Here is a 26,226-nt window from a genome sequence, read left to right on the forward strand (position 1 = left end):
CCCCCCCCCCCCCCCCCCCCCCCCCCCCCCCACACCCCCCCCCCCCCCCGCCCGGGAACGGGACAAATGACAAGCGCAAAAGTGTGTGAAGGCGTGCGTGCGTGGTAGGGACAAGCAGGCGTGTGGTAGGCGGCAAGGTGTGGTGTGAGATCAGAGTCGAGTGAAGAGAGTCTGAGAAGGATCTGAGCTGGAGCGGGAGCTGGGGCTCCTGGGGGTAAAAGTGAGGGAGTGTGAATTGGAATTGGGGTTGGGAGTGTGAGAGTGACCGTTCAGAGAGAGACTGTGTGTGTGTGGCCGTGTGGTGCGGCGCGGAAAGTGTGCGTGGGTATGCGTGTAAGTCATCAGTCAGTAGTGAGTTGCCATACGGATTACGGATAGGTGCGAGAGGGAGGGAAGGTTGTCAGTTCCAGTTCCAGCCCGGTCCAAACCAAGTCGTGGGCCGTGGCATCAGCAAAACGAGACGAGGAAACACATGGGCGGGTCCTTCATTGACGGTCGACAGTCGACCGTCGACCTGGATTCGCAACAGTAATGCGACCTGCATCCCGTCCTCAACTGGGGCCGGGATTGGGTACGTACAGTATCGGTATTCGTACTAGGACCTGGTGGGAGCGAAGGGCTGTCCATTGTTACGGATAGTTCGCACGCAAGCACCCAACCGCCATGCAAAGTGAATAGCGTGGCGGCAGTCATTAGCCTCGTACTGAGGCTAGACAGCGAAAGTGTAGGCTGGGTACGCGGACGGGCAAAAGCCCAGGTGAAGAATTCGCCTGCGTAGGAGAAAAAAAAAAATACAGAAAAAAATTAAAAACTTAGGACAGATTACCTGGGTCAGATGGAGACCACGAGTACGTCGTGGAGAGGTAGCGTCGACGGACGAGAGATCCCAACCCACAGGGAGTGGAGGGATGTGATGAGGTGGATGGATTGAAGATGGAGAAGGGAGGGCGTGCAATGAAAGGTGGGGTTCTAGGAGGGTGAGATGTGAATGGATGCAGGCAGGGTACTACGCAGCAACGTACAGATTTAGGGGGGTAGAGGGGTGCGACAGGAAGGCAACGTGAGCGTAGATTGAATATGAGGATATGATGGTCAGCAAGTGAAAGTGTAAAGAACCCAGTACGCAGTAAGCGGCGACAAGGACGACAACCGACGCAGCAAGCAACAGCGGCAACATGGACCAACGGGATTGACTGACTGACGGACGGGATGAAGATGACGAGGGACCTGAACTCTATCCCAGAAGGCCCTTGCCTCTACTGGAGGGATTTGGCGACTCCAGACATGTCACGAGTTGGATCATCTCGCACCAGAGTTCCATAGACTCGCATTCATCCGTCAGCCGTCAAAACCGTAACCAGCCAGGAGGACCAGCCCGCTTGAGTTTGGTGCGAGCTCACTGGTTGATGATACGGTTAGGTTGTCACCAGAATATCATGCCGTGCCTTTGCTGCTGTGCCCTACCCAACCTTTGCCAGGGCATAGCGCCAGTGTTCGATGTTGCGTTGCGTTGCGTTCCATTGCGTTACGCTTCACTTTCACTTTGCTTCACTTTACTTTATTGCCCATGTCTTGTCCCATCCAGAGCTGCCTAAAGCTTGAAGCAAGGTGCAAAAGTAAAGTGAAATGACAATAAGAGGTACGGATGGACGAAGGATGGATGGACGCGAATGCTAATCACCCATCATGACCTAGATCGGTATGGAACAAGAGTGGTCGTAGGGAAGGCGTGTGTGAGCTCCACATGGCCGAAAGTCTCTTTGACACACAACCAGAACAACCAGAACGGAGGTTTTTCCGTTTTGGTCCAAGCTGTTTGGGAATGCGATCGCCCGTGTGGTGATGGTAATTCAGAGTTCGCGAAAAAGTCTTGGATCTTTTTCTCCTTCTCTTTCGTATTGCGTGTGTCTGAAGGGGCGGAGAGCGTGGAGCGTGGATCGCGGGTTGTATGTGCGATGTCCAACATTTGAGAAGGAGACGAGCACAGCACAGACTAGACTTGAGCTGTGTACCATAGTATGTGAGCGTGTTGCAGAAACGCCTGGGCTCGGCTTTGCCGTGGGCAGAGTCAAGACGGAGTGGCGAACGGGCTTCGTAGAAGAATGAGAGCGGCGGGAAAGAGAGCGGACGACAGGGAGGGCAGAAAAAAAAAGAATAGAGTTCATGATGATGGCGTTGCGGCGTAAAACCAGCTACCAGACGCAGAGCAGAGTGCGAGCTGAGTTATTGCCAGTATGTACGGATATTCCGAGGCCATAGTTTTGCCCTGCCGTAAGGGGGCGAGACACCGCATACCGGCAAAGACGAGGAAACACCGGCGGCAGGCGGCGAAATGCCGTACGGAGCACGAAAGAGGCAAGCGGCAAATGGCCACAGTTAGCAGCTCTGAAGAACAAATCTAGAAGCATGCTCCTGAGCCTACAGCACCTGTCCTGGCAACGCAGCAGGTACGTATGTTGGTGAGCAGAAAGAAGGGATAGTGTACCCCGTAAGCGTAAGGGCAGGCAAAGCCGGCTACTGGAGACTGCCCGTAATGGGACCATCGAATGCCGCAGCGGCAATAGCCAGCCGCCTGATGCCGCTGTATTGATGGGACTGCCCAGTGGCTACGGAACGGGCTCGGTGTTCCTGTGAGCAGAATGACTGCCCAGTGGCTTCCACAAGAGAGAGGATTGTCCAGGGGCTTTGGCAGAGCAATTACTCTCTCTGCAACTCAAGCACGCATCTCCGGACAGCTATCAACTGTGGCTAATCCATTTTCGCCTCTAGCCTGCCAATTGGTCCATGTTGGCGGCAGCTTGACGCCCTCTCCCGCCTGCCGGGAGGATCAGATAGATATGATTTACGAGGCACCGAGGTTACAGTGAGACAAGGACAACGACAAGGAAAGCAGGCCAGTGTCGGAGAGAAAGAGCAACAAGTCGTGGCATTTACGGTCGAGAGACTCGTGAACCAACCAGGACGAGCCTTGGGCAACGTTACTTCAGCCGTGAATGGCCCAGGGCAGGCAAAAAGAGGGACTTTCGTGGAGAATGGCTCGCAGTACCTGGTGCTGTTGCAGGCATTTCCCACTCGCCTTAGTCAGGCAGGTCTCCATCGCTCAAGTCGCCTCAGTCAGAGTCAGGGCAAAAGTGACGGCAGGAAGAAGAGAACGTGCTCGATGAAGTGAGCTGTAATTTGGTGTATATCTTGCTTTACCGCGGTAACTCGCTCCTGCGGTGCGCTTTGTGCATAGACGCACATTGCATTTTCCGAATTAAGGTGCGCTGTTACGTTAGCCAAGCATATTACTGCAACCTTTGACTCGATGCCGATATACCGCGCAGCGCGGTTGGCTGTGACTTATTCCGTGTTATTGCAACCTTATTCTTAGCCCTGCCATTATCACGAGTTGGATAACATTTCAGCTTTTGGCTCTGACTTTCGCATTCTGACCCTCTGACCTTGGTTTTGGAGGTGGCAATGACTTATCACACAGGAGATTTCAGTGGAAGCCTAATAACCAGATTGATAAAGCTTGACCAGCTGGCCAACTTAATATCGAAGCTATCCAATGCCATATCACAACTCATACGCCCCCTTAAATATGCCTCAATGCAAAAAGAAAGAGGTGTCGGTTACGCGAAGGCTGAAGACAGTCAAGCCACCGGGCGGCCGCTCGCCTAGCTTCCATCTCCATCCCCCTTCGCGCTACTCTCGCGTCTTCGGCCTCATGCGGCGACGCCCATTGACCCATGAACCGGGAACTCACTTTCACTGGCTTTTACCCAAGTCCAAACTCTGAGGGAAAAGGAAAACCGTTCTCTGCGCTAGGTTGGTGCCGGAGTGCCACGGTAACCGCAGGTCATGCTGAACAATCAAACAATTGGCCGGGCCCAGCATAGCTTCAACTTACACCACAGATGCCGGAATATTACACACGAGAACATACTCTTACACAACAACACACCTTACGACACACCATTCAAACTCGGACGTCGTGTACTGCTCCCTCCCATGTTTCCCCTGGTCTCCGCAACATACGTAAGTGCGCATGGCGACGAGTCTAAAGTGCGGATACCTCTAGACCAGGAGCTGGATCCATCTACGAAGCCCGTCTTCTTCAGTACAACCATGACCTTGCACTACGCGGAATAGAACGAACCAACGACGGAACGGCTTGCGTGCGCCATACATAGACAATGCAACACTTGCCGCGCATATCCCGACCCGAATCGAATCCTCTGACCGTTTTCTGCCTTCCGATGACTTTTCACATTAGTCCATCGCCAATCTAACCTCGAAGCCAAAGAGCCTAGTCGATATTGTGCAATTGGACGCCTTCTCCTACTCAGACTACCTTTTCCCCTGCCCCCTGCTAAACGCCTCCGCGCTGACGGTTATCGTCTTCAACCTGCTCGTCGCATGTAACTGTCTCCGGTCGACAACGGTATGATAGCTACCGACGGGATGAGCGTCAGCCCCATGAATCATTAACGAATATCATAATAGCCAGCCCATAATAAAGGAGAAAACTTTCACAAACGCTGAAAGAGAAAAGGATCTACCGCCATCCGTCCGTCCCATCCCTGGCCTATGACACCATAGCGTACTATCTGTTGGAGGTTGGGGGCCGCCCGCGTCGCGGTAGGGGCTTGACTGTTTGATTGCCAGCCGGGACTCGTGGTCGTCCGTCTACATCGTTGTGCTGGATAGGTAGATACGTAAAGCCTGCAGTATTGCTCACTCTAGGGAACGGAGCTGTTCGTTTTGGCCCCCTCGTGCATCAACAGGAAGAACGCTAAGCCCTTCCCATCCCCGTCTTTCCGTCCTGTACGTCGCCCGAAGAAAACTCCCAGTTCCCAGTCCGCTGGATCTGCCGGGCTAGGATAGCAGTCCCCTCTTTATTTTTGGTAAGTGAAGTGCGTGCGTTAGTTGAAGTGCATTGTGTCTCCCCTTTCTTATTGTTCTATCGTCCATTGGAGCGTCGCGCAACGTATTGTTCTCTCGAGAGATTCCAACGTCCAAGTCATCCCACCCCATTAGCTTGTTGACTTGCGATGCCAAGACTCATGTTGCCTGGGGAGGCCTTGACCCCCCTCACCTCCCTTTGAAAACCCCTGGAGGGCGGAGTGTGGACGGGGGACCTGGCCTACCTGGGCATGACGTTTCTCTTGAGCTGAATTTGGGCGAAGAGGAAGTCACTGGCAAATGAATGTGGAAATTTGCTAGCAAGGGACAGCGAGGTGCCTTGTTTTACCACAAACTCTATCTTTCCGAGTTGCTGGAGCCTGGGTGGGAGCGAGCCGACTTCCGACCCGGGTTGGACGAGTCGCGGGAGGAGGGATTGTTAGCATTGGCGTTGACACTTTACACACACACTCATTCACTCACCCACATCACAAATGACTGGCATCAGCACTTCGGAGCAAGACGACTAGCCAGTAGAGGGAGTGGTCTTACGATCGAACGACGGTGTACGGCTGAAAAGGCCAAGCTTCCATCCCTTCCATTCCGCCCTTCCCGCCGTTGCCCACACACACGTACGAATATACAGACACACACACACACACACACTCACTTCAAACAACTGCTATGTTGCCCTTCTGCTAAGCTCTCACCTTGTCCCGTGAGCATCGTGGAGTCACCGAGATATTGAGTGTGTGTGGTTCGGAAAGGCTATGTCGCCAAGCTCTCAACAGTATTTCCTTCGCAACTCTCGATATTCACGCCGCCCCGAAGCCGCGTCCGCTTCCCGAAGCCGTGTCCGCATTCCGAGACGTTGTGACGATAGTAATCTTCCCCGAATTAGGACATCACGTCCGTTGGATGTGTGGAATTCTTCTCGCATTTCTATGAGAGTCAGACGAGATCCAGCCGTGATACAAACTCTCTTCACATGTACCCTCATATTCCTTGGTTTTTGTTCACATTTTTTTGCCTTTTCGCGGTCCCCGAAGAACGTCCAATTGTCCGTCGCCGAGAGTTGTGTAACTTGTTTCTTGTCTTGTCCTCACTGTGAGGTGAACACCGCATCAGCTTTTGCCCCATCGCCCATGCATCGTCAACTTCCCGGTTTGGACATTATTCATTGCCGGCCGGGTTGCGGCAAGGTAACGGCTAGCTTTGGCTTGAGTAAAGCAAAGTAAAGCAAGCAATCTGCCAGCTTACCGCCACAACTTGCTTTTCGGTCTTTGACCGAGAAGCCCCCCATACTGTGATCATCAGCGCCTCATACCCCAGAGTGACGCCCTGCCCCATCATCTGTGGCGTTACAACGAAGCAACTCCAAGCAAGGAACCCCGACATTGCTGAATTCTGCTTGTCCACAACCAACGCGAGAAGTGTGAACTCTGTTTTTAACGGCAGACAGATTTACTGCCTAGTCGAAGCTACCCCAATGACTCCTTTTTGCTGTCTTCCATGTCAGTGGCCTACCGACACTCCATCCCGCATGTCCAGCGAGAGACGCCTCGTGCAGGAGAAAAAAAAGACTAATAGTCGTCTTCCTCCACTATTGGATCATCATTCATGGGATTCTCGTGCCTGGTCCCGCCACCTTGGCATTTGCCCATTGCGCGGACCCTTACGATTTCCCTTGGACCGCGCTCTCGTGAGTATTGTCATTACGCAACTCGGGAAATTTGATCTTGGGCCTAGCTTTTTACGTACACTATCCGTAGACGATTGACCTCGGTCGTGACTTGGGAGTTGTAAGATCGACGGAGCTGGCCCTGCCGGACCTTGTCACAATGTCACTGACCATCTCTGGCCCCAAAAGCCCCCCCCCCCTGCCCGCGCCTCTCGTCTCTTCTCCTGCGTGCCTCTCGAAATCAAAGAACCGGACCAACCAGACACCCCTTCCAGGCTCTGAATGGAACCCCCACTGCTGGGTGTTATTCCACTTTTGCACAACAACGGCCCAGGGCCATGAGTAGAGAACAACCTAGACAGCGGCAGGCGGAGCATGGCAATCTGAAGGTCCTGGCTTTTCCCTTACGAAACGTCGAAACCCTTACTACACTAGTCAACATCTCCGTGGCCTGCCAAGCTAACGCGGCGTAAGGTTTTGGGACGATTTCGCCAAGAACCCACGCCAGGCGAAAATGCCTTACTGCATAGCTTACATGGGCACGGCACGCTACTGCTCGCGCGGTACGTGTGATTCGTTCTTGGATGTAAATGAAGCCCGGTAAACAGACCCCCTCCTTCTTCCCGGGGCGGCTCACGATCTCTGATCTAGCCGACGTCTCGGGCCCCGCAAGAGAGTGCCACAGCCCGTCCGACTATGCTATGTTAGATGACAAGAGTCTCTCAAAGGGGGAATTCGTGGAAAATAAAGCCGAAAGTCTCCCGAGCGCTTCGGACTAAATTACCACCACCAACCAATACTGACTGACGTTCAAGCCACACGTGCCCGTTGAGTTTTGTTACCGACTGAAAGGCTCAGCCCGTCAAAGGTCAAGTCATTGTCAGGCGCTGTGGACCGTTGCCCGGATTAGGTGTGACTTGCGGAGTGGCTGAACACCTCCGGGCTGGAATAATGGAAAACCAAGATCCGAATTATAGCACAGGCTGGCTTGCGTACGTCCGTAAGTCATGAGCCATGATTCTGTAGTGTAATACTCTATTTTGGGGCTAGAAACCTTCCGGGACAAGTGATAGTCTGTACGCCGGCGCCACGCCGGCGCCACGCTACCGTTCCAACGGCAGATGCGAATCCCGTTCTCTGGAGTCTGGAATTGGGACTTTGGTGGAAAAGGAACGGGAATTGCGAAGCGTATTATGGATCAGGGCGGTCGAGATTGTCCGACTACATCGTGAAACAAGTCGTGACAGGTTGCAACTCAGCGACCGTCGCTCATCAACGGAGGTGTGCCCAAGTTGGGAAGTGCTAGTCGATCCACTGAAAGGCAAAACGAGCATCACGGCTTTTGTTCTGAAGGAGCGGCATATCACAACTTGGTGCCTGGCTAGTGGATGGAAGGATGGACGACGACGGATGGGCTGGCAGGCCGGGCCGAACCAAGACGAGCGTGTGTATGTGTGTGCGCAGTATACTGTAGTATGGTATGTATGAGGGTGGCATATTTCTCATCCATCGCGGACCGTCCGTCTCCCATTCAGAGTTTGTTTCTGAATGAGTGGGTTCTCCGGGCCCGGTGGTGGATCGATCATCGTCCTGTTCTGTTGGCACTTTCCTGGCTCTTTGCCTCACGGCGCTCGCGGCTCGCCTTGCCTTGCCATGCCATGCCATGGTCCTTCAGGCTCCGGGGCCCGGAACGGCATTGGCCTTGGCGGTTGGTGATGGAGATGGGGAGAAGCAAGGCAAGGCGGAGCTGGGGTCCGTCGACAACATACGAGAACCCGGCCGGGCGAACGGTGTACTTCCCGACGCGACCCATACCGAGACGGGGACCGTTGTACTTGAGAAAGATAGGCAGGAGGCTTTACTGCGTAGGTCACTGAGTGAGATTGAGTGATAAAAGCAGCAGTATCCGTACAGCTGCAGCAAACCAGTCAGCCAACTTCAGATCCCGAAAGCTGCAAGGGGGTGCCCTAGGAGGGAAACAGAGTTTGGGATCCAAACTCTAGAGACCTTGCCTTGTTGCTGCTTCCACATGGTTATCATTTTTGGAAACCCCATCTCACTCATTGCTGACAACACCAACGTCCGACGAAAAAAGTCAGGATTCAGAAGAAAAGAAAGGGTTCACCTCCGTGGAAAATCGGGGCGAGTCAGGATTCGACGGTCCACCGGTTCCCACCTGTTCCACCGGTTGGATGCTGCCCTGGCCCTCTTTCTAGAAGACCGAGAACTTTAAATTCTGGAGAAGAAGAACTCGAGGCGGGCCCCCGGGTCGTCGAGTGGGTTGAGGGTCTAGGTGATCATGCAGACGCCTGACAAGCAGGACACACCAACAGTGACAGTGTCACACCTCCTCCGTCCTCCGTCGAGCCTTTTGCGGCACCCAGTCACACAAACACTCACACAAACGGAAGAGGCTGTGGATGCTTCCTGTTTGAGGTAAAAGGTCAGGGCCCGGTCAGGCGGCGGTGAAGCGACCACGCGAACCCACCAGCCACCTCCTTCGTCCCGTCAGAAGCGCCGTAATGGTAAACCTTCGCGCCCACCTCCTCGTATGTGGAGTCGACGACATCGTCAGTAGTCGTCGTCGTCGTCAGTCGTCGTCCCCGTAGTCCCTCTCCTCGTCCGGGGCCCACGGGGCCTCCGCGGTGGGGAAGCGAGTCGCGGAATGGAAAGGCCAGGCGAGACGACGGCACACCATCACCCTCCCGTGGCATCGTTCCGCACTCTCGTCGAGGGGTCTGGACGCCTCCATGCACTTCGGGAGATTGTGGGCGGGTCGGTATCAACGGGAGCGAGGCACATCGTCGTATCCTCTTCCCACGACACATTCGCATCATCGCGTGGTCATCCCCCAGCCCCATCAACCATCGCGAGCCCCCTTTGGTCGGCCACATTCCGTAGCCCACCACCTTCGCGTCCTTGATTTCGGTTCATGTGGTGGATATCCCACGGACTGCGTCAACTGTATAGATTTGGACATCACGGCCGGCTGGGAATCCCCTCACGGCGCCAATTCGGTGGCCAAAGGTGCCGCAGCCGAGCCATAGGTCTGATCTTTGTTGCTGGTCTGTCACAAACCGTGCCGTGAGGAGCGCGAGAGGCGACAGCAGCAACCACCAGAGGCCCCACCATTTGGATCGCGATCTCATTCTCAGGTCTTGGGAACCCTGAGTCGAGAGTCGAGAGTCGACAGTCGAGCATGATTCTCGAAGCCCAGAAGAACATCGCTAGCGCGGTCTGCAACACACGCTTGGACAGCGCGCTCTGTTCTGCCAATGGTTCTGTACCTGAACGCCGGCACCCTTCATCCGTTCCGGTCTCCAGGGATGGACGCATCCGGGACCATCATCAGGTCGCTGACTGTCGGGCATGACGTTTGGCCATACAAGACGAGCAAAACCTTGAGCATCCCACACACCCGGGAGCCACGACCAGCCATGGCCCCAGTGCGTAAACACAAATAGGGCCGTCCGTTGGTCCAGTTGCCGCGCAGTTCCGGTAGCACGTTGATTCCAGAGTCAAATTCTATCAGGCCAAGCCAAGTAACTGTATTATACACACAAATCCGCACAGAGTTTGCGAGACTCTTGGTTGCGGAGGATGATGCTGACGCTGTTCTATGAGTGAGTGGATCTATAAGCCCGTTAATTGGGAAATATGGCCGAACTGGCCGTCAATCCCGAGAAAAGGACGAGCGAAACGCTCGTTGATAATACACGACTAAAGAGGATCCCCGGTGCCCTTCCGACCCGCCGGGCGAAAGTGGAGGCTGGGCAACACGGTGACGGTCTCAAAGTTACGGAGGGCTTATTTGCTCCGCCGTTTACCGATTTGCCAGCCCCATGATCTGAGCACTTTAACAACCTTCGGTGTTACCGCCGCAGTCAAAGGCACTCTGAGGAAGATGAAACTTTTGTGAATGGCGTACGCCAGCGCAAGTTGGGTTCCCAGGCCTGCAACAAAGCAAGTTGGTGAGTTGTTCCGTCGTTTTCCCCACACAGAGAGTCTAAAAGCATCAAGGAGTGCATGAACTTACTGGCTTCTGCTCGGTTACGCGCTTGCGCCTCCTCGACTCCCCATCCCGCCATCTCGACAGTGTCGCTCATATCGTCGTTGCCGAATTGCTCGGTCTCGGCTTTCTTGAACGCCGCTCTGTAGTCGTGCCACCAAGTCTTGACCGACTCAGGTATGACTTTTTTGATATTGGACATCAACCAGTGTTCGAGCTCGCCTACGTTCCTGTTGTTAGTATTGCACAGCTCAACCGCAGCCGGGCAAGCATGTAATCTTACCAATTCTGTCCGTGCCAACGATTCGGACGAGCAGGAAACAGAAGGGAAAGTCAAGAATGCTCAACGCAAAATAAACGCCTACCGCCGACCAGCCGTACTCCTTGGAAAGCTTCTTCAGCCTTTGACTCAGCGACAACGATTCCTTGGCGGGCGTTGCGTCCGCCTTGCTCCCGTTTCTGGCGGAAAAACGAAAGCCCCGGCGCGAGGTTCGGAACATTGTTTCCAGACGAGCCGTCATCCAACTCCAGTTGTACGTGTACGCACGACGAGTCGTGAACTGCGATGCGCCCGTTGTCTTGCCTGGTGACTGCGAAGGCTTCGTTGAGAGCGGCCGCCTGGTGTTGAACTGCTGCCTCCATACAGCCTCCCATGCGCTGTGCCTCGCTGCCGGTATCGCGCGACGCGGGACGGCCGCAGTGCGCAAAGCTGGTCGCATCATGGTGCTGAGTGTTTGTGAGTGTAACGCCACTTAACCCCTAGCACTGATTGTTGCTTCCTGGAGGATACGATTGCGGGCTGCTCGACTCGACTCGAGGTAAACTGGATGTTGCGGCCGAGGATTTGAATTTTCGATGGTGAGGCGCCGAACTCGATTACGTTCGGTGGACTGAGGAATTAGTGTTGGAAGCTTGTGGAAACTCGAGGTCCGAATCGCCGTAAACTCCGGGTGGGCTGGCAGATGATGATGCCCGTCCGTATCGCTACGCCGGAAACTGCCGAAGGTCTCGCAGAGCTGGCCGAATTGATCAATTCGCCCGCAGGTCGGCTTGGTCGGATGGGTCAGAGTAGGTGTTGCTTCGGTGGCGCGCGTCCCGTGGACGCCTCGTTCCTTTGACACTGAAATGGGGAAAAAATCTGTCGAGAATATGGAGCTCTCTTCTTCCGATGAACTCCTAGCTCCAACGACGTGGGTACCTACCTAGGAAGAAATCTGAGCGGAACATGCCGATAACGCAGTGAGCTTCTCATCACGTGCGTATAAACGGAAGAGATAGCCTCCGATGGCCGACCGCACTTCGTCAGCCGGAAGTCGGCCCGAACGACGTGTGCTGATGTAAGGTGGGGTATACGTGCTTCGAGCTGCTTCTCCACGGGCAATCTGGAGCCAACAGTTGCACTTTCCACAACCAGCCACAAGCCATCAACTTTACGCCCATTACGCCTCGCGCTAATACCTACTCTACAGACGAGTCAACCCACCCCACACAGACCAGTCCGTTCATCAGACTTTTGCGCCTCGGCTGCCTTTAACGACTGGAAGATGCAGCTTATCGATTAAAGTTGTTGATTTGCAATCAAATATAAGGTGTCAACAAGCGCCGCGCTCTGTTACTTGCTTCGGATTCGCGCCAGAATGCGAGCGCTCAGTGATTTACAGCTCCCAGGAGTCTTGAGTTGGATCGATCATATGCCCCGAGTCTAAGTCTGAGTCTGAGCCTGAGCTTGAGAACTAATTTGGGCAATCTTGCAAAAGGTTCACCTGCTTCCCCTCAGGATCTCTCCGGTGCCCCACGATCTCCCTCTGGGTTGAGGGTTTCTGTGTGGGAAAGACGCCAGGGTTACGAGGCAGGGGCTCCCACTTTCGAAGCTCCCTGATGGCTTAAGCTCCGTGACACCTCGGAGCTTCAACTGGTCGGTTGCACTGCCCTCCGTCCAAAGCTTCCCAGTAGCTGTCCGTTTTCGCGACTCGCTCTGCGCCTGCGCCTGCGACTGCTGGTGCTTTGGTTTGTCGCCGCAATGCAGTATTCGGTGAGCCTGGTCGGGAGTTCATGATATTACTTCAGGAGGCAACCGAACAGAACGAAGCAAACTCTGTCGAAGTCGATGGCATCAACACTTTCAACTTTCAGGTTTTGAGCCAAACCTTGGGGAACGAATCCGTGCTGCATGCCACGGTTGTCCGGCAGGGCAGAGCAAGGCTCGGAGGGAGTCCGAAGAATTTCCAGATGGACATTCGTCGGATTTAGGTCCGATCATCATTGCCAATGGAACCCCAGCATCACCGTGGAGTCCAAACATGATTGTGTGTCATTGGGCTCCAGGCTCAAGCTCCAGCTCCAGCCTTCCCTACCTTGCGCCCAGCCTCCCGCCACAGCTCCAGCCGCCAGCTGTAGCTGCTCCGGTTGACCGACCGCCCTCCCGTCTCCGAGTGCCGGCCGGATGACAATGTGGGTTGAGTCGGGCGCTCCGGGCCTGGACGTCTTGGCCTCGAGGTTTCTTATATCACCATGGCGAACTCTGTGATCCGGATCAATACTCGCGGTTGGCAGCGTTTCAGTTCAGCCTTGTTGACCGCTTCGAGTACGACCAAAGTTTGCAGGCGACAGGTGATCACGGTGATCTCTCCGTCGAGACAGGGTAATTGGAGATATCAATAGCGCAAACTTTCTCAGAGACCCTTCAACCCCGTCCAGGGCCCGACAGAGCGCTTGCGACAACCGTGCGGGGGCCCGGCAGGCAAGCAAAAAAGGGACTTGTGATGACAAGGTTTGCGATACAAGTAGGTCAGGGATGCAAAAGTCAAAATTCCACCAAAGGGCCCGCTGGGCTGAAAGGTTGGTATGCTCTCGTGATTTGACATTACTCACAGCTTACTATTCGGTCCTTCGCCGCCTGAACGCACGATATGTCGTCGTTGTTGGTTGGCAACGGATCAAGGCCACGCCGTTCACGGCTATTTTGGACTTCATCTTGGGGCCCCCGAGCTCCTCCGAAGCGGGAACATGCACTTCGGGTCCGGTTCGCGGTTCGCGGCCGTCTCTGGAGGAGCCTGGATATCTGGGTCCCCTGATGCAATGCCACCCCACTACGGATATTTTGCTTGGCGCCAAACCTGGATCGGATACAGGTATCCTGGTGTGAGCTGACTGGCGGGAGCTGCGATAGGGGTGTGTTCCTATCCCACAGAGGTGTGGGTGGGTGTGAGCGTTTTCGAGAGAGTGTGTGCCTATGTCTTGGCACACACACCAACACACATTATGCTAGAATGGACGTTGTCTGTGTATGTGGGTGACTTGCAGACTGCGGGATCGCGATATGTTGACACAGGCACATATTCAACAGTTCGGATGATATGTTCTTTAAGGCTTCTCAACCACCACTTCGAATCTTTCGCGTGGTCACCGCGGCTATTGCGGGACCGGGTTCCTGATAGGCTTTTTCTCGAATCTTTCCTCCTTGGTCATTGTGTCTGAAGGCCTCCAAAAGCACTGTCGCCTTCATCGAGGCTCTGGAAGTTAATCCAGACCGGACACAATGCCTTGCTTGACGCATGCTGTCATGAGCCCACCAGAGGCACGTTTTGCGATTCATTGCCTGTTTTTAGCCCACCACGTTTGTTCCCGTCTTCTTTTTTTTCGGTTATTCCTATGTGCAGCATCGTCGTTGCGGTCCACATGGTGGCGGGTATCGTGCATCGTATTCGATACTTTGACGACTTGTACTCACCATCCCCCGCTTGTTCTCGATCCATGATTCCACATGGCCCCCACAGATGCCAGCCGGATAGCGCACAAGCGCCTCGATACCGTGGTAATTGTTGAAGAGCCCTTGTGCGGTTGGGACCCTTGTTGGCGAGAGGTTGCCCCGCTGGATGATGGCATCGTTGGCAGGAGTCGTCGCCGTTAATGAGGTTTTGACACAGGTAACGCGACATTGAGCCTCGTTCTTGAGTCAGGAAGCAGTTCGCAATGGATCTTTTCCCTAGGCGCGCCAACGGTTCATTCCGCGTCGTAAATTAGAAGGGCCCAGTATCCGTCGCGGCCAAGATTACCAAGCATCCCAAGCAATCGAGCAACTGTGTACGAGTATCCGTACAAAGACCCGCCGTTTGTTACGTGTCGAGACGGTCCACTTTTGTGAGCGCGGATTTCCCGTTTCAATTCATGCTGGCTAGTCTGTCAAGAAGCGTTGAATCAGCATCGACATGGGACCTGTTCGCAGAAGCCCCATATCAAACCAGAGCAAAGCACCATTGCCGAGGGAATCCCGAGCACGTCGCCTGATGACGAGAGAAGATGTTTACACACATCCACGGTTCTGTGGCTTGCAGGCCGAATAGCCAGAGTTTTTTGACATCTGACTCGTTTCACTAGGCATCGCTCAATCCAGAAAGCTTCTAGAAGGCGAGACGGGTTGTTTCAGGTACCTCGCGCTGACAAAGGAAGAGGCGAAGCCCCGGGCCGTGATACAGGAACAGAGACGGAGGGCGGCGGTGTGGGCCAGGGAGTCCCCTCGGTGGCCGGTGCTGCGGAGGTCCCAGAAGCGCAGTCCGATCTCCTGCAAGAGTCTGGATATGTTTTCTTTTTTCGTCTTTAGAGTTTGTCTACCTTTCCGTAATCGTACCACGCACAGCGGCGAAAACGGCAGTTGTGGCCAGAGGAGACAGTTTGTTTCACGTCACTTCGGGCTGAAGTTTTCTGCCCGCATGTGGCGTCAACGGAGGACCTGATGGGATGCTGTCTGCTGCCCACGATTCGCAGGTGGCTACTGGCGGACCGGGCGGGAAGAATCCCGGGATCGAAGATTCCCCACCGCTCCGTGTAGGTGATGGTGCTGGTGGTGCTGGTGGTGGTGTGCGAGAGAAACGGCATGGGCGACGTGAGAGTTAACGGAGACACACACACACACACACAAACAAATTTCAACACACAAAAGTCAAGAAAGTGTGTGTGTGCTCGGCCGTTCCTCACCCGTGATACCACGTGTGTCAACAGAGGAAGCCATACCCTGACTGACGTATGCAGGTAGGGTCATGACATATAGATGGACCTCATGACACATCGCGAGAGTGACATTTTTTTCCCTTCCCAGTACGTGACACCCCTCTTGCAAACTCAAAAATGCGGTTCACGTATCGGGCGGTGATGATACCGTCCCTATTTGCTACGTTGCTCTAGCAAGAGATCCCCTTATTCAGAAGAGCCTTGCTCCCGGTCCTCCTGTCGAACAAGCTTTCGATTTAATCAAATCAGTGTGCCAGCCCCTGGCACAACAGCATCTTTTTTTTCCCTCACCCCCTTTGCCAAGACATCGAAAGATTATCATTAGAGTAGTTTTTTCTTCTTTCGATTGAGTTGGTCCGTTGTGCGTTGGCTGGATTATATTGAATCATCTGGTGACAGAGAAATGTCTCGTCACACCAGGCGCCTGCAATTTCCCCGATCTAGAGGAAGCGGTATACGAGTTACAGTTACATGGCAACCGACTACCTCTCGAACCTTTGTCATGACACGACAGACACATGCCAGTGACGATGCCATTTCCTGTTTTGGGAGGTTCACCAGGAGCTATCATCGCTCGTTTCGGGACGTGGGGGCACGCGCTTATTGTTCCTCCCGTTCTTCCTCGGAGTTCCAGACCGCTCGGAGCTGAAGATCCTGTGGAATCTTCCAACTTCCGGACGGGGTCCGTTGTCGAGAGGTTGCCGGCCGGTAGGGCACCCAGAGCTGCGCGGAAACCGGAGCGGGATTGCGTGCAGCTGCCAAAGGTTAAGAGGGTGTGCGGCAGGCGAGAGAGAGTGTGTGTGCTGCCCCAGACAAGACATCATCATGTGTCACTCTTGATCAAAGCCCGCGAAAGCGTCTTCAAAGACCGAAAAGCTTAAAATATTGCCCATGATGCCACCACCGCCAACACAGCCTTTCCGAGTGCGACGAGAGTTACGGCGGATCGATTTCAGTTTTCCCAGTTACTCACGAACTCTCTTCTCTCCAGTGGGAAATTCCAGTTTCTACAACTCTTACACCGAGGCAATATGCGATTAGCCTTGACCTTGGGTTGCATTGCCAACTATTCAGAGTTCAGAGTTAGCAACCAGCAAACTCCGCTGCGCCACCGCAGACGGAAAACACGGGAGAGACAGAGTTGGCGAGATGGAAACTTGGTTTGTTGATGCGCTGTTGATGCGAGCAGCCTCGGCCCAGTGACACGACCTGCTTGGACCGCAGAACGCTTTACGTTCAACTGACAAGCTTCTGCGATTGTTCTTTCCTGACGCGCTTGCCTGTGTCATAGATACTGCCTCATGCCACGATAGACAACAGACGTGCGAGACGTCACGTCGATCGGGATCTTCATCCAAGGTGCCAGGGAGCAAGATAGAGTTGAGCATAGGAGGCTGGTATCCCAGAGCTATCCTGCGAGCTTTGCTGTCAGACATGCACCGGATAATCGTTTAGCACGAAGTAGGAGGGGTCAGGTGGCTGTCACTTGACCTGAAGCTGGTCGGTTCTGGAGATATTTCGTCCACGCCCCTCAAACGAGTAAGTTGTGAGCGAGGGTAGCAACGATAGCTTCATCCAAGGGCCTTAGCTGGAGGTAAGGGGGTCGACATCTCGAGGGGCAGGCAAGTGAAAGCGCACCAAGCGGCCAATGCGCGGGCAAGTGGGAAACCGTGTGGAAGGATCTGAGGTGGGAAAGGCGGCTTCGTTCCACGGCGAGCCATCGTGGTGCAAGAAGTTCGTCACAGGTCACGGTTGGCGGAACGGAGGGTACCCGGTCTTGGCACGGGTCGGGCTCGACGAAGTGTGGGCTTCGAGAACGTCGGGAACCGTTCCGTGGAAGAAGCATCATCGGATGCGGGGACAAGGAAGACCGCCGGACGCGGAGGGGGAGTCCAGCGGCAAGCGACAGCGATATGGCAAGAAGACTTTCAATAGCCGCTCACAACTGAGTCGATAGCAGACGTTGTCCCTGCCGCGAGTTGCGTGTTGGTAATATGGCATTGCTGCCCAGGGGTTGCGTCACGGTTCCGCCGAGAATAAGGACGAGGAGAGTTGGCAGCGGGCAGGCAAATGGACGTGTTGCATGGGCTTCTGGAAGCTCGAGTTGTCAGGGACTACCTGGGCTATATGCCTTAGTCAGGTTCGTGAGAGTTGACAACTCAGTCAACCCTGCAACTCTGCTGCTCTGTGCAACTACAACGTGCCCACGATTTAAAGTTGAAGATAGCGTCTCTGCACCTTGGAGATAGGCAGAGATCCACCCCGGACTACGGCGAGTTCCCGACTCAGGACATCTCCTCCCACGCGTAATATGGTCTGAAAATGACGTTACGGTGGGTAGTTGACAGCTGATTCAGAGATTGGGTATGACGCCGGTTCGTGAGTTGACGTATGTTGGTTCGGAAGTGTTTCTCTGCAAACTCGAGTTGTCTCTCGGAATGACGTTCGGGTTTTCCGAGTGTAAAGACAAGGCGGTTGTTTCTGTGATCTGCTAGTTACCTCCTTGTCGTCCCATGGATCTTTGGCTAGAGAGACTTCAACGGACAACTCGCCGCTAGTGAAGGTTAGATGAACTGGGGATAGATACTTTCCTAACGGAGAATCAACTGTTCACCCGGCTCGCGTGGAATCCACGGCGGTCAATAATAGATAAGACCGATATTACTCGCTTTCGCACCGTTTCGCCGAGAGGATGCACGATGCAGTCGGCGCCATGCCATTGTGAAAGCGTGATCTAAAATTGCATTCAGAGGGCTCTCGTCGAACAGAGCTTGAACTCTAGACGGGGCGGACAATTAGCTGAACTCGTATAGCACGATGCCCATAGCCGACAAGTCAGACGGGGCTTCAGCTCAAGAAAGGTATACGATAGTCAACGTTGTGAACCCACTCTGCCCAGCCGGCCAGGTTGGCCGACCTGTCTGACTTTCTGATACACTCTGGGTGAGATCAGGCCAAGTCTGCCAAGGCACACCGAGAACGCCCCGGTAATTTGACTATTCTGGCGTGATTATGACTTGGCTGCGACTGAGGCCTTGGTTACGCCAAAGTATGAAAGATGTGTTCTGGGAAAACGTCACGAAGTGATGTTTGGAAATTCATGCTTCAAAGTGAACTCACGATGGGGGCGTTTGCGACGTGCTCGGGTTTCGTAGAGTGTAATGAATGAACAGGGAATTGATAGAGTTTTGAAAGCGGAGAAACAACTCGTAACTGGGTGGAATTCCGACGCAAATCACTTCCCGAAGCTCGTCTCTGGGTTGCAACTGTGGACAAGAACCGTCTCATAAGAGCGGTGATGAGATACTGAGTGTTCCCGACGATCACAGCACCTTGTCTTTTCCAGGTTTTAATCAATCTGATACAAAGTCTCAACAATATTCTCCGTCAACACAACAGGGAGTCACGCGGGCTTATCAAATTGGAGCAAGGTTGCGTGAGTAATACGGTATCAAATTATTCAGAAGAGAGGAATCAAGCTAGGAGAGTTTAGTGAACCGTTCTTCATTCAATATCTTGGCAATGCTCTAATTATGAGTTGTTACATAGGGCGTGCGCGGTTGTGCTGCACTCGAATGACGAAAACGAGAACGACAACACCTTGAGCTGTTGTTTTCTTGGCTTCACAACTAACTTCGCAACTGACGTTGAGTAGTGATATTATCGTTCCACATTAAGTAAAGCGAGCCTCAGGCAATGGTGTCAATGATTGAAGCAATACGTAGGTCTCTTGACTCTCCGATGCTATGAAGTGGCTGTGGATATGGAACGGTATTTGTCTATCTGTGAAGTTAGATGAACGATTCCCACGGGTGACGAGAGAAGATGAGACAAGAAGAAATATACCAAATAGACTGTAGCCTTCATTCAAAGCCGTGCTCATCTAAACGCACGAATTTCGATCATCTTCGAGTTGCAGCTCGGTCTCGGAGTATTCCTCAGACAAGGTCGAAAAGGTAATCAAAGCTTGTGAGGTATGAAGTTGTCCAGGTAAATAACAAAATCAGCTGCGTTGCTGGTCAAGACTCGTTCAAATCCTGGACTCTCAAATAGCAATTACGCCGTTTTTTCCGTATCACCCTGGAATGGTTGAGTGAGGAAGCGCAGCATTGCACAATCGATGAGCGAAGCAATGTGGAATCAGAGTCCAAATCTCACGGAAGACGACTATCATTTGCCAATATAAATGTAAATCAAGTCTCTACCACCCTCGTGAAGCTGGGACCGCAACTACATAAAGCGATACTCGCTTCAAATACACGATCTGAGATCGACGAGGTATTCACTAGCATATATATGTCTTGGTGTTGTTCAAAAAGTGACCCTCATGATGTTCCTCAATTTTGCTGCCGCGATACCTTACACGTTGCCGCAACTCAACTTGATCCAAATCAGAGTGTCCACCAACCATCCTGCGACGTGAAGAAGATACCGACGAGTTGTAATCTAGTCGAGTCTACACGCGTTGGATGGCAAACACCCTTCAAAACCTGCCGGCTTTCACGCGCAGCATGGAATTCATGGGCAGAGTGTGCGCTTGGAGCAAAATTCAAGCTGTTTCATTCTTCCCCAGACCTACGTTCTGTCGGAGCAGACGATAGCACACATACTGTCTTTGTGGTTTTGCCATCGAGGTATCCTGACCCTATCGACTAACAAGCTCTGCCAAGTTCACGTGTACGGCATAGGCATCAGTTATCGCAAAAAGGGTATAATGATATTCAATGACTACTTGTATATAATGTCTGTATGCTATTCTTTTGTCGTTTCTACCCAAAGTCAAAACCATAAGACTGTCCGAAGGTATCCATACGAAGACCGAACGCCAGTTAAACCATGCGTGTTACTCAGTCGCCCCTTTTCCTCTTCTCTCACGCCGTGAGCTCCCTGTATGTGTTGATTTCATCAACCGGCGTTGTCTTCGTTCTCTTGTTTATGTGTTCCTCTATTGTAGCAGTAGCGCCTCGGTGTTCAGCACACCAAACAGGTTCTCTACCTCCCTCTGCACATTCTCCAACTCTTGGGCGACCTGAGCCGTGACCAAAGTGTACGCATACAACAGCGCGTAATCCTTCTCTTCGACAACGATATCGTCCTTACTGTTTCCGTTGCTATGGCCATTGCCGTTGACGCTGGGGTCATCGCCCTTGGGCGTAGACGGCTGAGTAGAAGGGTGGTGTTCTTTTCGGAATTGGTAGATCTTGCCCAGCAACCGGTCCTTGTTGCCGACCACAGACGGGATGGCGTCTGTAAGCGGGTACTCCAGCATCACCGAGCTGGCAAGCACCTGGAACACGTGGCAAATGCGGTCGCACAGCTGAGCACGCTCCGGAGCCGTGTATTCGAGCAAGGCCCGCTCGCCGTCAGATAGCTGACCGCGTCTCGACGTTACGAGTCTCATGGCGTGGAAGCCATCGAGAATCTTGCTGGTGGACTGCATGATGCGGCCGTATGCGGCATCAGGAAAAGGACCTCGAAGTTCGAATTCGCTCTTTGCGGCATTACGCAGAGCCTCAAGCTTAGAAGCTGCGGCATTGTCAGAGATGTTTGATTTTCATGGGTAAAAGTGTGCTTACCATAACGTTGCAATGCCTGCTCTTCTCCTGTCTTCATGTATGACCTGGTGTTGTCGCTTCGGAGCAAGATGGCCAAGGGGCCTCTTTTCCAGATGAGGCCGAGTTGCAGGTACAGCACGGAAAGGCCTTCTTTGAACTTCTTTCTGCCCGATATGGGCCAGATCGCTCGGCACACGAAGACACCCCAGATGATACCAAGGGTGACAGCGATGAATCTGTGGTAGCAAATCTCGAACATCATGGGATTGGCACCGCCCTCGTCATCGTCATCGTCGTCTACCTTTTGCGACAACGAGTAGGCGTAGAGAACGGTGACGTTCCAGGCCAACAACGTAATCCTACCAAACGGAGCGTTGTTCTTGACCAACATCATGTAGAAGCTAAAGAAGCTTACCATCCAGCCGAGGAAAGCAAGGACAACGCCGTTGCCTTGGCTGATACTCCACGCCACCATTGCGAATGTGACTCCGGCAATAGTCCCAATGAATCTTGCGGTACCGGTAGTGTTGGCTGCTCCGACTGTCATGGATGCGACAATCATGAAAGACAACAGTCCCCACTCGCCTCTCCAGTGTCGGTAAGTCTCTTTTGTTGCAGGCAAAAAAGCACAAGCTGCCCAAGCAGCGGCGCCGAGGCCGACCTTGACACCAAACCTGACTTGAGAGATATGTCAGCCAACATGTCGCTTCAACATGAGAACACGAACTTACTGTCATCTCGGGACAGGACTCTGAGGCAGTTGAGGACAAACTGTGAGAGCAACCGCAAAATCGTGCTCGCATTAGGTGAAGCATCCCAGCTGAAAGTGTCTCTGCGTTTTATCATGGTATCCGGAATACCTCGGGGGAGAGCGGATTTCCTGATTGCTCGCACAGGTTGCTCCATTGCATCCATGGGTTGATGTAGTAAGCGTTCGGTATCGAGGGTGTTTGGATCTGGGTCCCTTGGCTTTGCGGGGGATGAGTTCCAATATTTCCAGGGCTTGAGCCAGTTCCAACTGCGCGAGCCCATCTCCCGGGCGTACTTGAGTTCCTCAAGAGCCGTCAAGTAGGCATCAATGTCTTCGGCTACATGCTGCAGACTGAAACTGAAGTGCCCACAAGCAGCCGCGACTTCTTCAATATCAGCCTGGATCTTCTCCGACCTAGATCTTCCTAGCTCAATACTAGTGTAGAGCTCCTGAAGCGCGTTGGTCCTTGCGTTGTTGTACAATGTCATGGCATCCTGCAAACTGTGCTTAAAGTGCGGGTTGACCGTAATCTTCGAATCCGGACCAGCAGCAAAAGCCTGTTCTCTGAGGATCTCAGATAGCGTGTATGCTAAGGACTTCATCGAGGGACCCAAGAGGGCTATGAAAAGTTCAAAGATCTCCCCTGGGGAGCGGAAAGGGGGTAGAGGTGGCGGGTGTTCCGCCTCTGGGGTTGCGTCTGTATCATCGAACTCGTCCTCGGGCTCGTCATCTTCGTCGATCGACGCTAATGTAGCAAACCGATCCCGCGAGCCCTTGAGATACTGCGAGAAAGCGCGAGACAAGGTCGGCGAGTACACCGTACTGCCAGGAGATAGTTGCCCGGCCATGGGATCTTGAGGCAGCTCCTTTAGAAGACTGAACTGTGTGTTGGCCGCACTCCTCAAGCCACCAATGGCTTGGGAAAGAGACTCCAGCGACTTGACCAACGCCTTTTCCAGGATGTAGATCTTTTCACGCCCGAGAACCCAGTGTTCGAGCTTCGATTCCCTCAGACTCTTCGTCATCTTAGCATGAGTAGTCTTGTACTGTCTCGCGACTTGCGCAAAGTCACCCGACATGATTTCGCTCTCAGAGCCGTTCAAAAAGCCGCGGGTAATCATAGAAAGCATATCCGCGAGGGACACTGCACCAGCATTCAAGGAAGTGCGCAACAGTGCCCTCGCCGAGACTCTCCATATCAGGAGATTGACGGTCGCCGTAATGGTGATGCCCATAACCAACATCTTAAGAACTTGGACGATCTTGGCCTCGGAAAAGTGCCCCTCGTGAATCGCTTCCTCTCTAGTGACAACGGCAATGATGGCAATCGAGGCAAGCGTGCAGCCGACATTTACCAGGGGGTTGTTCAGCCTCTGCTTCACCCAACCAACGAAGCCCAGACCGCCGCCGATACAGAATGTCAGGATGAGGACATGCGACAACGGAATGAGCCCGAGCTTGCCTCCGACGAGGACTGAGAAGACCATGGATATAACGGATATGGTCTCGGCGTACAGTACGGCGATGGTAGCGATGGCAACAGCCTCGACCATGGAACCCCACGTCCGACTGGCGTGGAAATAGACCGTCAAAGTCGCGACGACGTGTTTTCCATCAGGCTTGCCCAAGAACGCCGACACGGGCGCGAGAAACGTTGCCAGACTGGCGAGGAGGTATGCGACGGTGCATTTCACGACACCTTTGCCTGCTGGGGAGAGCAGCCAGTCCCAGAAGCGTAGGGCGGTGGTCTTCGCGTTGTGCTTGACGATATTGAAGGACTCGCTGGTCGTTTCGGCGGTCAGGAGGGATCGGTAACCGTCTACTTCGGGCTGAGGAATCTCGATGCTCGACCCACGGAGGGAGAATTGGCGGCGGCTACGTTCGCCAGTGCCGGGGACGATGAATGTGCCATTTCGGAGCTTCTAGAGGTCGCATCGCATCGTCAGCATCAGCTCCAGCGTGCGAGAACTCTCGGCCAGGGTCTGGAGATGAATGTTCACTCACGCTCCGCTTGGAAGGCCGCCGAGGAGGCCATTGGGTATTGGTGGCCGACGAGCTCATCACGGTTGGGTGTTGCGCACCACCCAAAAGCCCAGCCGTGTTGTAGCGGTCGTGAAGTTGCGCTTGAAGCAGCTTCGCAGGAACTGTGTTATAGGATGCTCGGTATTTTTTTCAGGCTCTGGAATGACAGGAGGCGTAAACAGGAGTGGCGCCTCCGGATGGTGTACTCGTACGTAAAATATGCGAAAAATAAACAGGCGCGAGAAGCTGCACTCTCCAAAGTCACTGTCAGCTCTGCCTGACCTCTTGCCAACTGCAAAGGCGATCACTAGACAACCCAACGGCCGAGCACCCGCGACATTGGTCTGGTCTGGAACCTGAAGGAAAGTTGCGGTAGCAGCAGCTTCCCGCTGGCCGTCAGCCTGGAGAAGCTCGTCAACCATTCTGGATCCCACTGACCCATGTCACCTGCGCCGTCCAGGGTCCTGCGATGTCATAATGTCCAATCACATTGCACTTGGTTCCCACTCTGGTCCTCCATCGGTGCCGTGCCGTCTCTCTTTAGCGTGGGGTTTTTTGCGTAATGGAAGCCGCCGGAAAGATACGTACCGACACATCCACCTGGAACATATCGTCTTAGTTGGGTAAAGGCCTCATCCGCCTTCGAGATATCGCAACGTCGCAAGTCGGCATAATTTACGTTCTTCGATCAGGCAGCCGGCTCATCTTCACCTGAGATCATCTGTGATATTCAAATTCTTCCTATGAAGAGATTTATCTCCAGAATGGCTACCATCGCGCCTCGCCAGTTCGCCCCGTTAAAGGAAGGAGTCGCGGCCAACTCAAACGCCCCTCGGCTAAAAGGCATCGTCTTTGACGTCGATGGAACGCTATGGTATGTGTACACCGAGTCTCAGAGCGAGCTGTCTATCTGTTTGCCAATCTCTGCGGCATGATGCAGAAGTTTGCACAATGATCGAACGCCAAGACTCCCGTCGTCTTCAAGTTGAAGTGTTATCGCTGATAACTTGGACAGTGAACCTCAAACGTACATGTTCAAAGAGATGCGCGATGCCCTCAAAATCACAAAATCCGTCGACATTCTCGACCACATCTACGCCCTTCCGACCCCCGAAGCTCAGGATACCGCCATGGAGTCCATCCGGCAGATCGAGCGCACCGCAATGGCGTCGCAAGTCGCACAACCGGGCCTCGTCGAGCTCATGTCGTATCTCGACAGTCGCGGCGTTCGCAAGGGCATCTGCACCCGCAACTTCGATGCCCCCGTCGCCCATCTCCTTCGTAATTTCCTAGAGGGCTCCGTCTTTGAGCCCATCGTCACCCGCGACTTTCGCCCGCCGAAACCTGACCCGGCGGGCATTCTGCACATCGCAAGGAGCTGGGGGCTGCTCAAGGAGGCACCTGCCGTGGCCGAGAATGGTAATGCAGCGCAGGGGGATGGAAGTGGATTGATCATGGTTGGAGACTCGATTGATGACATGACTGCCGGCCGGCGAGCTGGTGCTGCGACAGTGCTGCTTGCAAACGATGTCAATGTGCACTTGGTCGATCACGAGCATACAGATCTGGTGATTCGGCGTCTGGATGAGTTGATTCCAATCCTTGAAGAAGGGTTTCGCAGTAGAGAGATCGAATCATCGTGAGACAATCCTTGGAATCAAGGCCAACCAACAACAACAAGCTTCGGGTTTGAGCATCGCAGAATATGTTCTGTGGAACGAAACCGAGTCACATAGGGTCGGGCCACACGGCGTTGCTGAAGCATTGGTCACTTTGTCTAGATAGCATATACGCCTACAATGAAACCGTCCTCCAAGCTTGCTAGATACATGATTCCCCGTGCGGGAATTTCACAAAATCCCTCCCATCCTGATCTTAGTTGATCGACGCCACTCTGTCCAAGCTTCTAGAGACTCAACCGTCGAGCATCTTACAACAGACGACCGAGTTTGCAAGAGGATGATATCAATACATGCGCCGGTTGATGCAGAGAAAAAAGAGCGGGATATCCTTTTGTGGCTTGACCGACTCTTCGACCGCCAGGCCTTGGTGTGAGTTCTGTCGCTGCCGTTCAGATGAATGGGTCCTCCAGTCCAATGACATTGCCTATACGTGACTTCCGACGACCTTTGCTACCGGGCTCCGGAGGACGACGAGAAGGGTAGATCGGGGCCGAGGCAAGCGGCCGTTCAATTCCTTCATCGGACGCTGGCCGGAAAGCCGTCTGCACGCTGCAGGATCTCGGACCCTGGTCGAAAGGCGATTCTAATCGTTGCAGCGAGACAGCGCGTTCTGGCGCTCTATTATGCTG

The 26,226-nt window shown here is 53.6% G+C and overlaps 3 protein-coding genes across 3 annotated transcripts; 1 reads left to right on the plus strand and 2 right to left on the minus strand.

Annotated features, from left to right (window-relative positions):
* Nucleotides 1-10,378: 10,378 nt before the first annotated feature.
* CkaCkLH20_00113 (peptide alpha-n-acetyltransferase nat2) lies at nucleotides 10,379-11,302 on the minus strand (the record flags this gene model as incomplete). Its single annotated transcript, XM_038882833.1, has 3 exons — nucleotides 10,379-10,524; nucleotides 10,608-10,802; nucleotides 10,864-11,302. The coding sequence occupies 3 exons, from the start codon at nucleotides 11,300-11,302 to the stop codon at nucleotides 10,379-10,381; spliced, it is 780 nt and encodes a 259-aa protein (XP_038751538.1).
* A 9,230-nt stretch (nucleotides 11,303-20,532) lies between these two features.
* CkaCkLH20_00114 (ribosomal protein L19) lies at nucleotides 20,533-23,954 on the minus strand (the record flags this gene model as incomplete). The annotated part of the gene is made up of 4 exons (XM_038882834.1): nucleotides 20,533-21,113; nucleotides 21,164-21,820; nucleotides 21,874-23,815; nucleotides 23,898-23,954. 4 exons carry the CDS (start codon nucleotides 23,952-23,954, stop codon nucleotides 20,533-20,535), a joined length of 3,237 nt encoding a protein of 1,078 aa, XP_038751539.1.
* Nucleotides 23,955-24,679: 725 nt separating this feature from the next.
* Nucleotides 24,680-25,558, plus strand: CkaCkLH20_00115 (had superfamily; the record flags this gene model as incomplete). Its single annotated transcript, XM_038882835.1, has 2 exons — nucleotides 24,680-24,789; nucleotides 24,931-25,558. The coding sequence occupies 2 exons, from the start codon at nucleotides 24,680-24,682 to the stop codon at nucleotides 25,556-25,558; spliced, it is 738 nt and encodes a 245-aa protein (XP_038751540.1).
* Between the last annotated feature and the right edge of the window lie 668 nt (nucleotides 25,559-26,226).

This window comes from Colletotrichum karsti (genome assembly GCF_011947395.1).
Source record: "Colletotrichum karsti strain CkLH20 chromosome Unknown Scaffold1, whole genome shotgun sequence".
NCBI lineage: Eukaryota > Fungi > Ascomycota > Sordariomycetes > Glomerellales > Glomerellaceae > Colletotrichum > Colletotrichum karsti.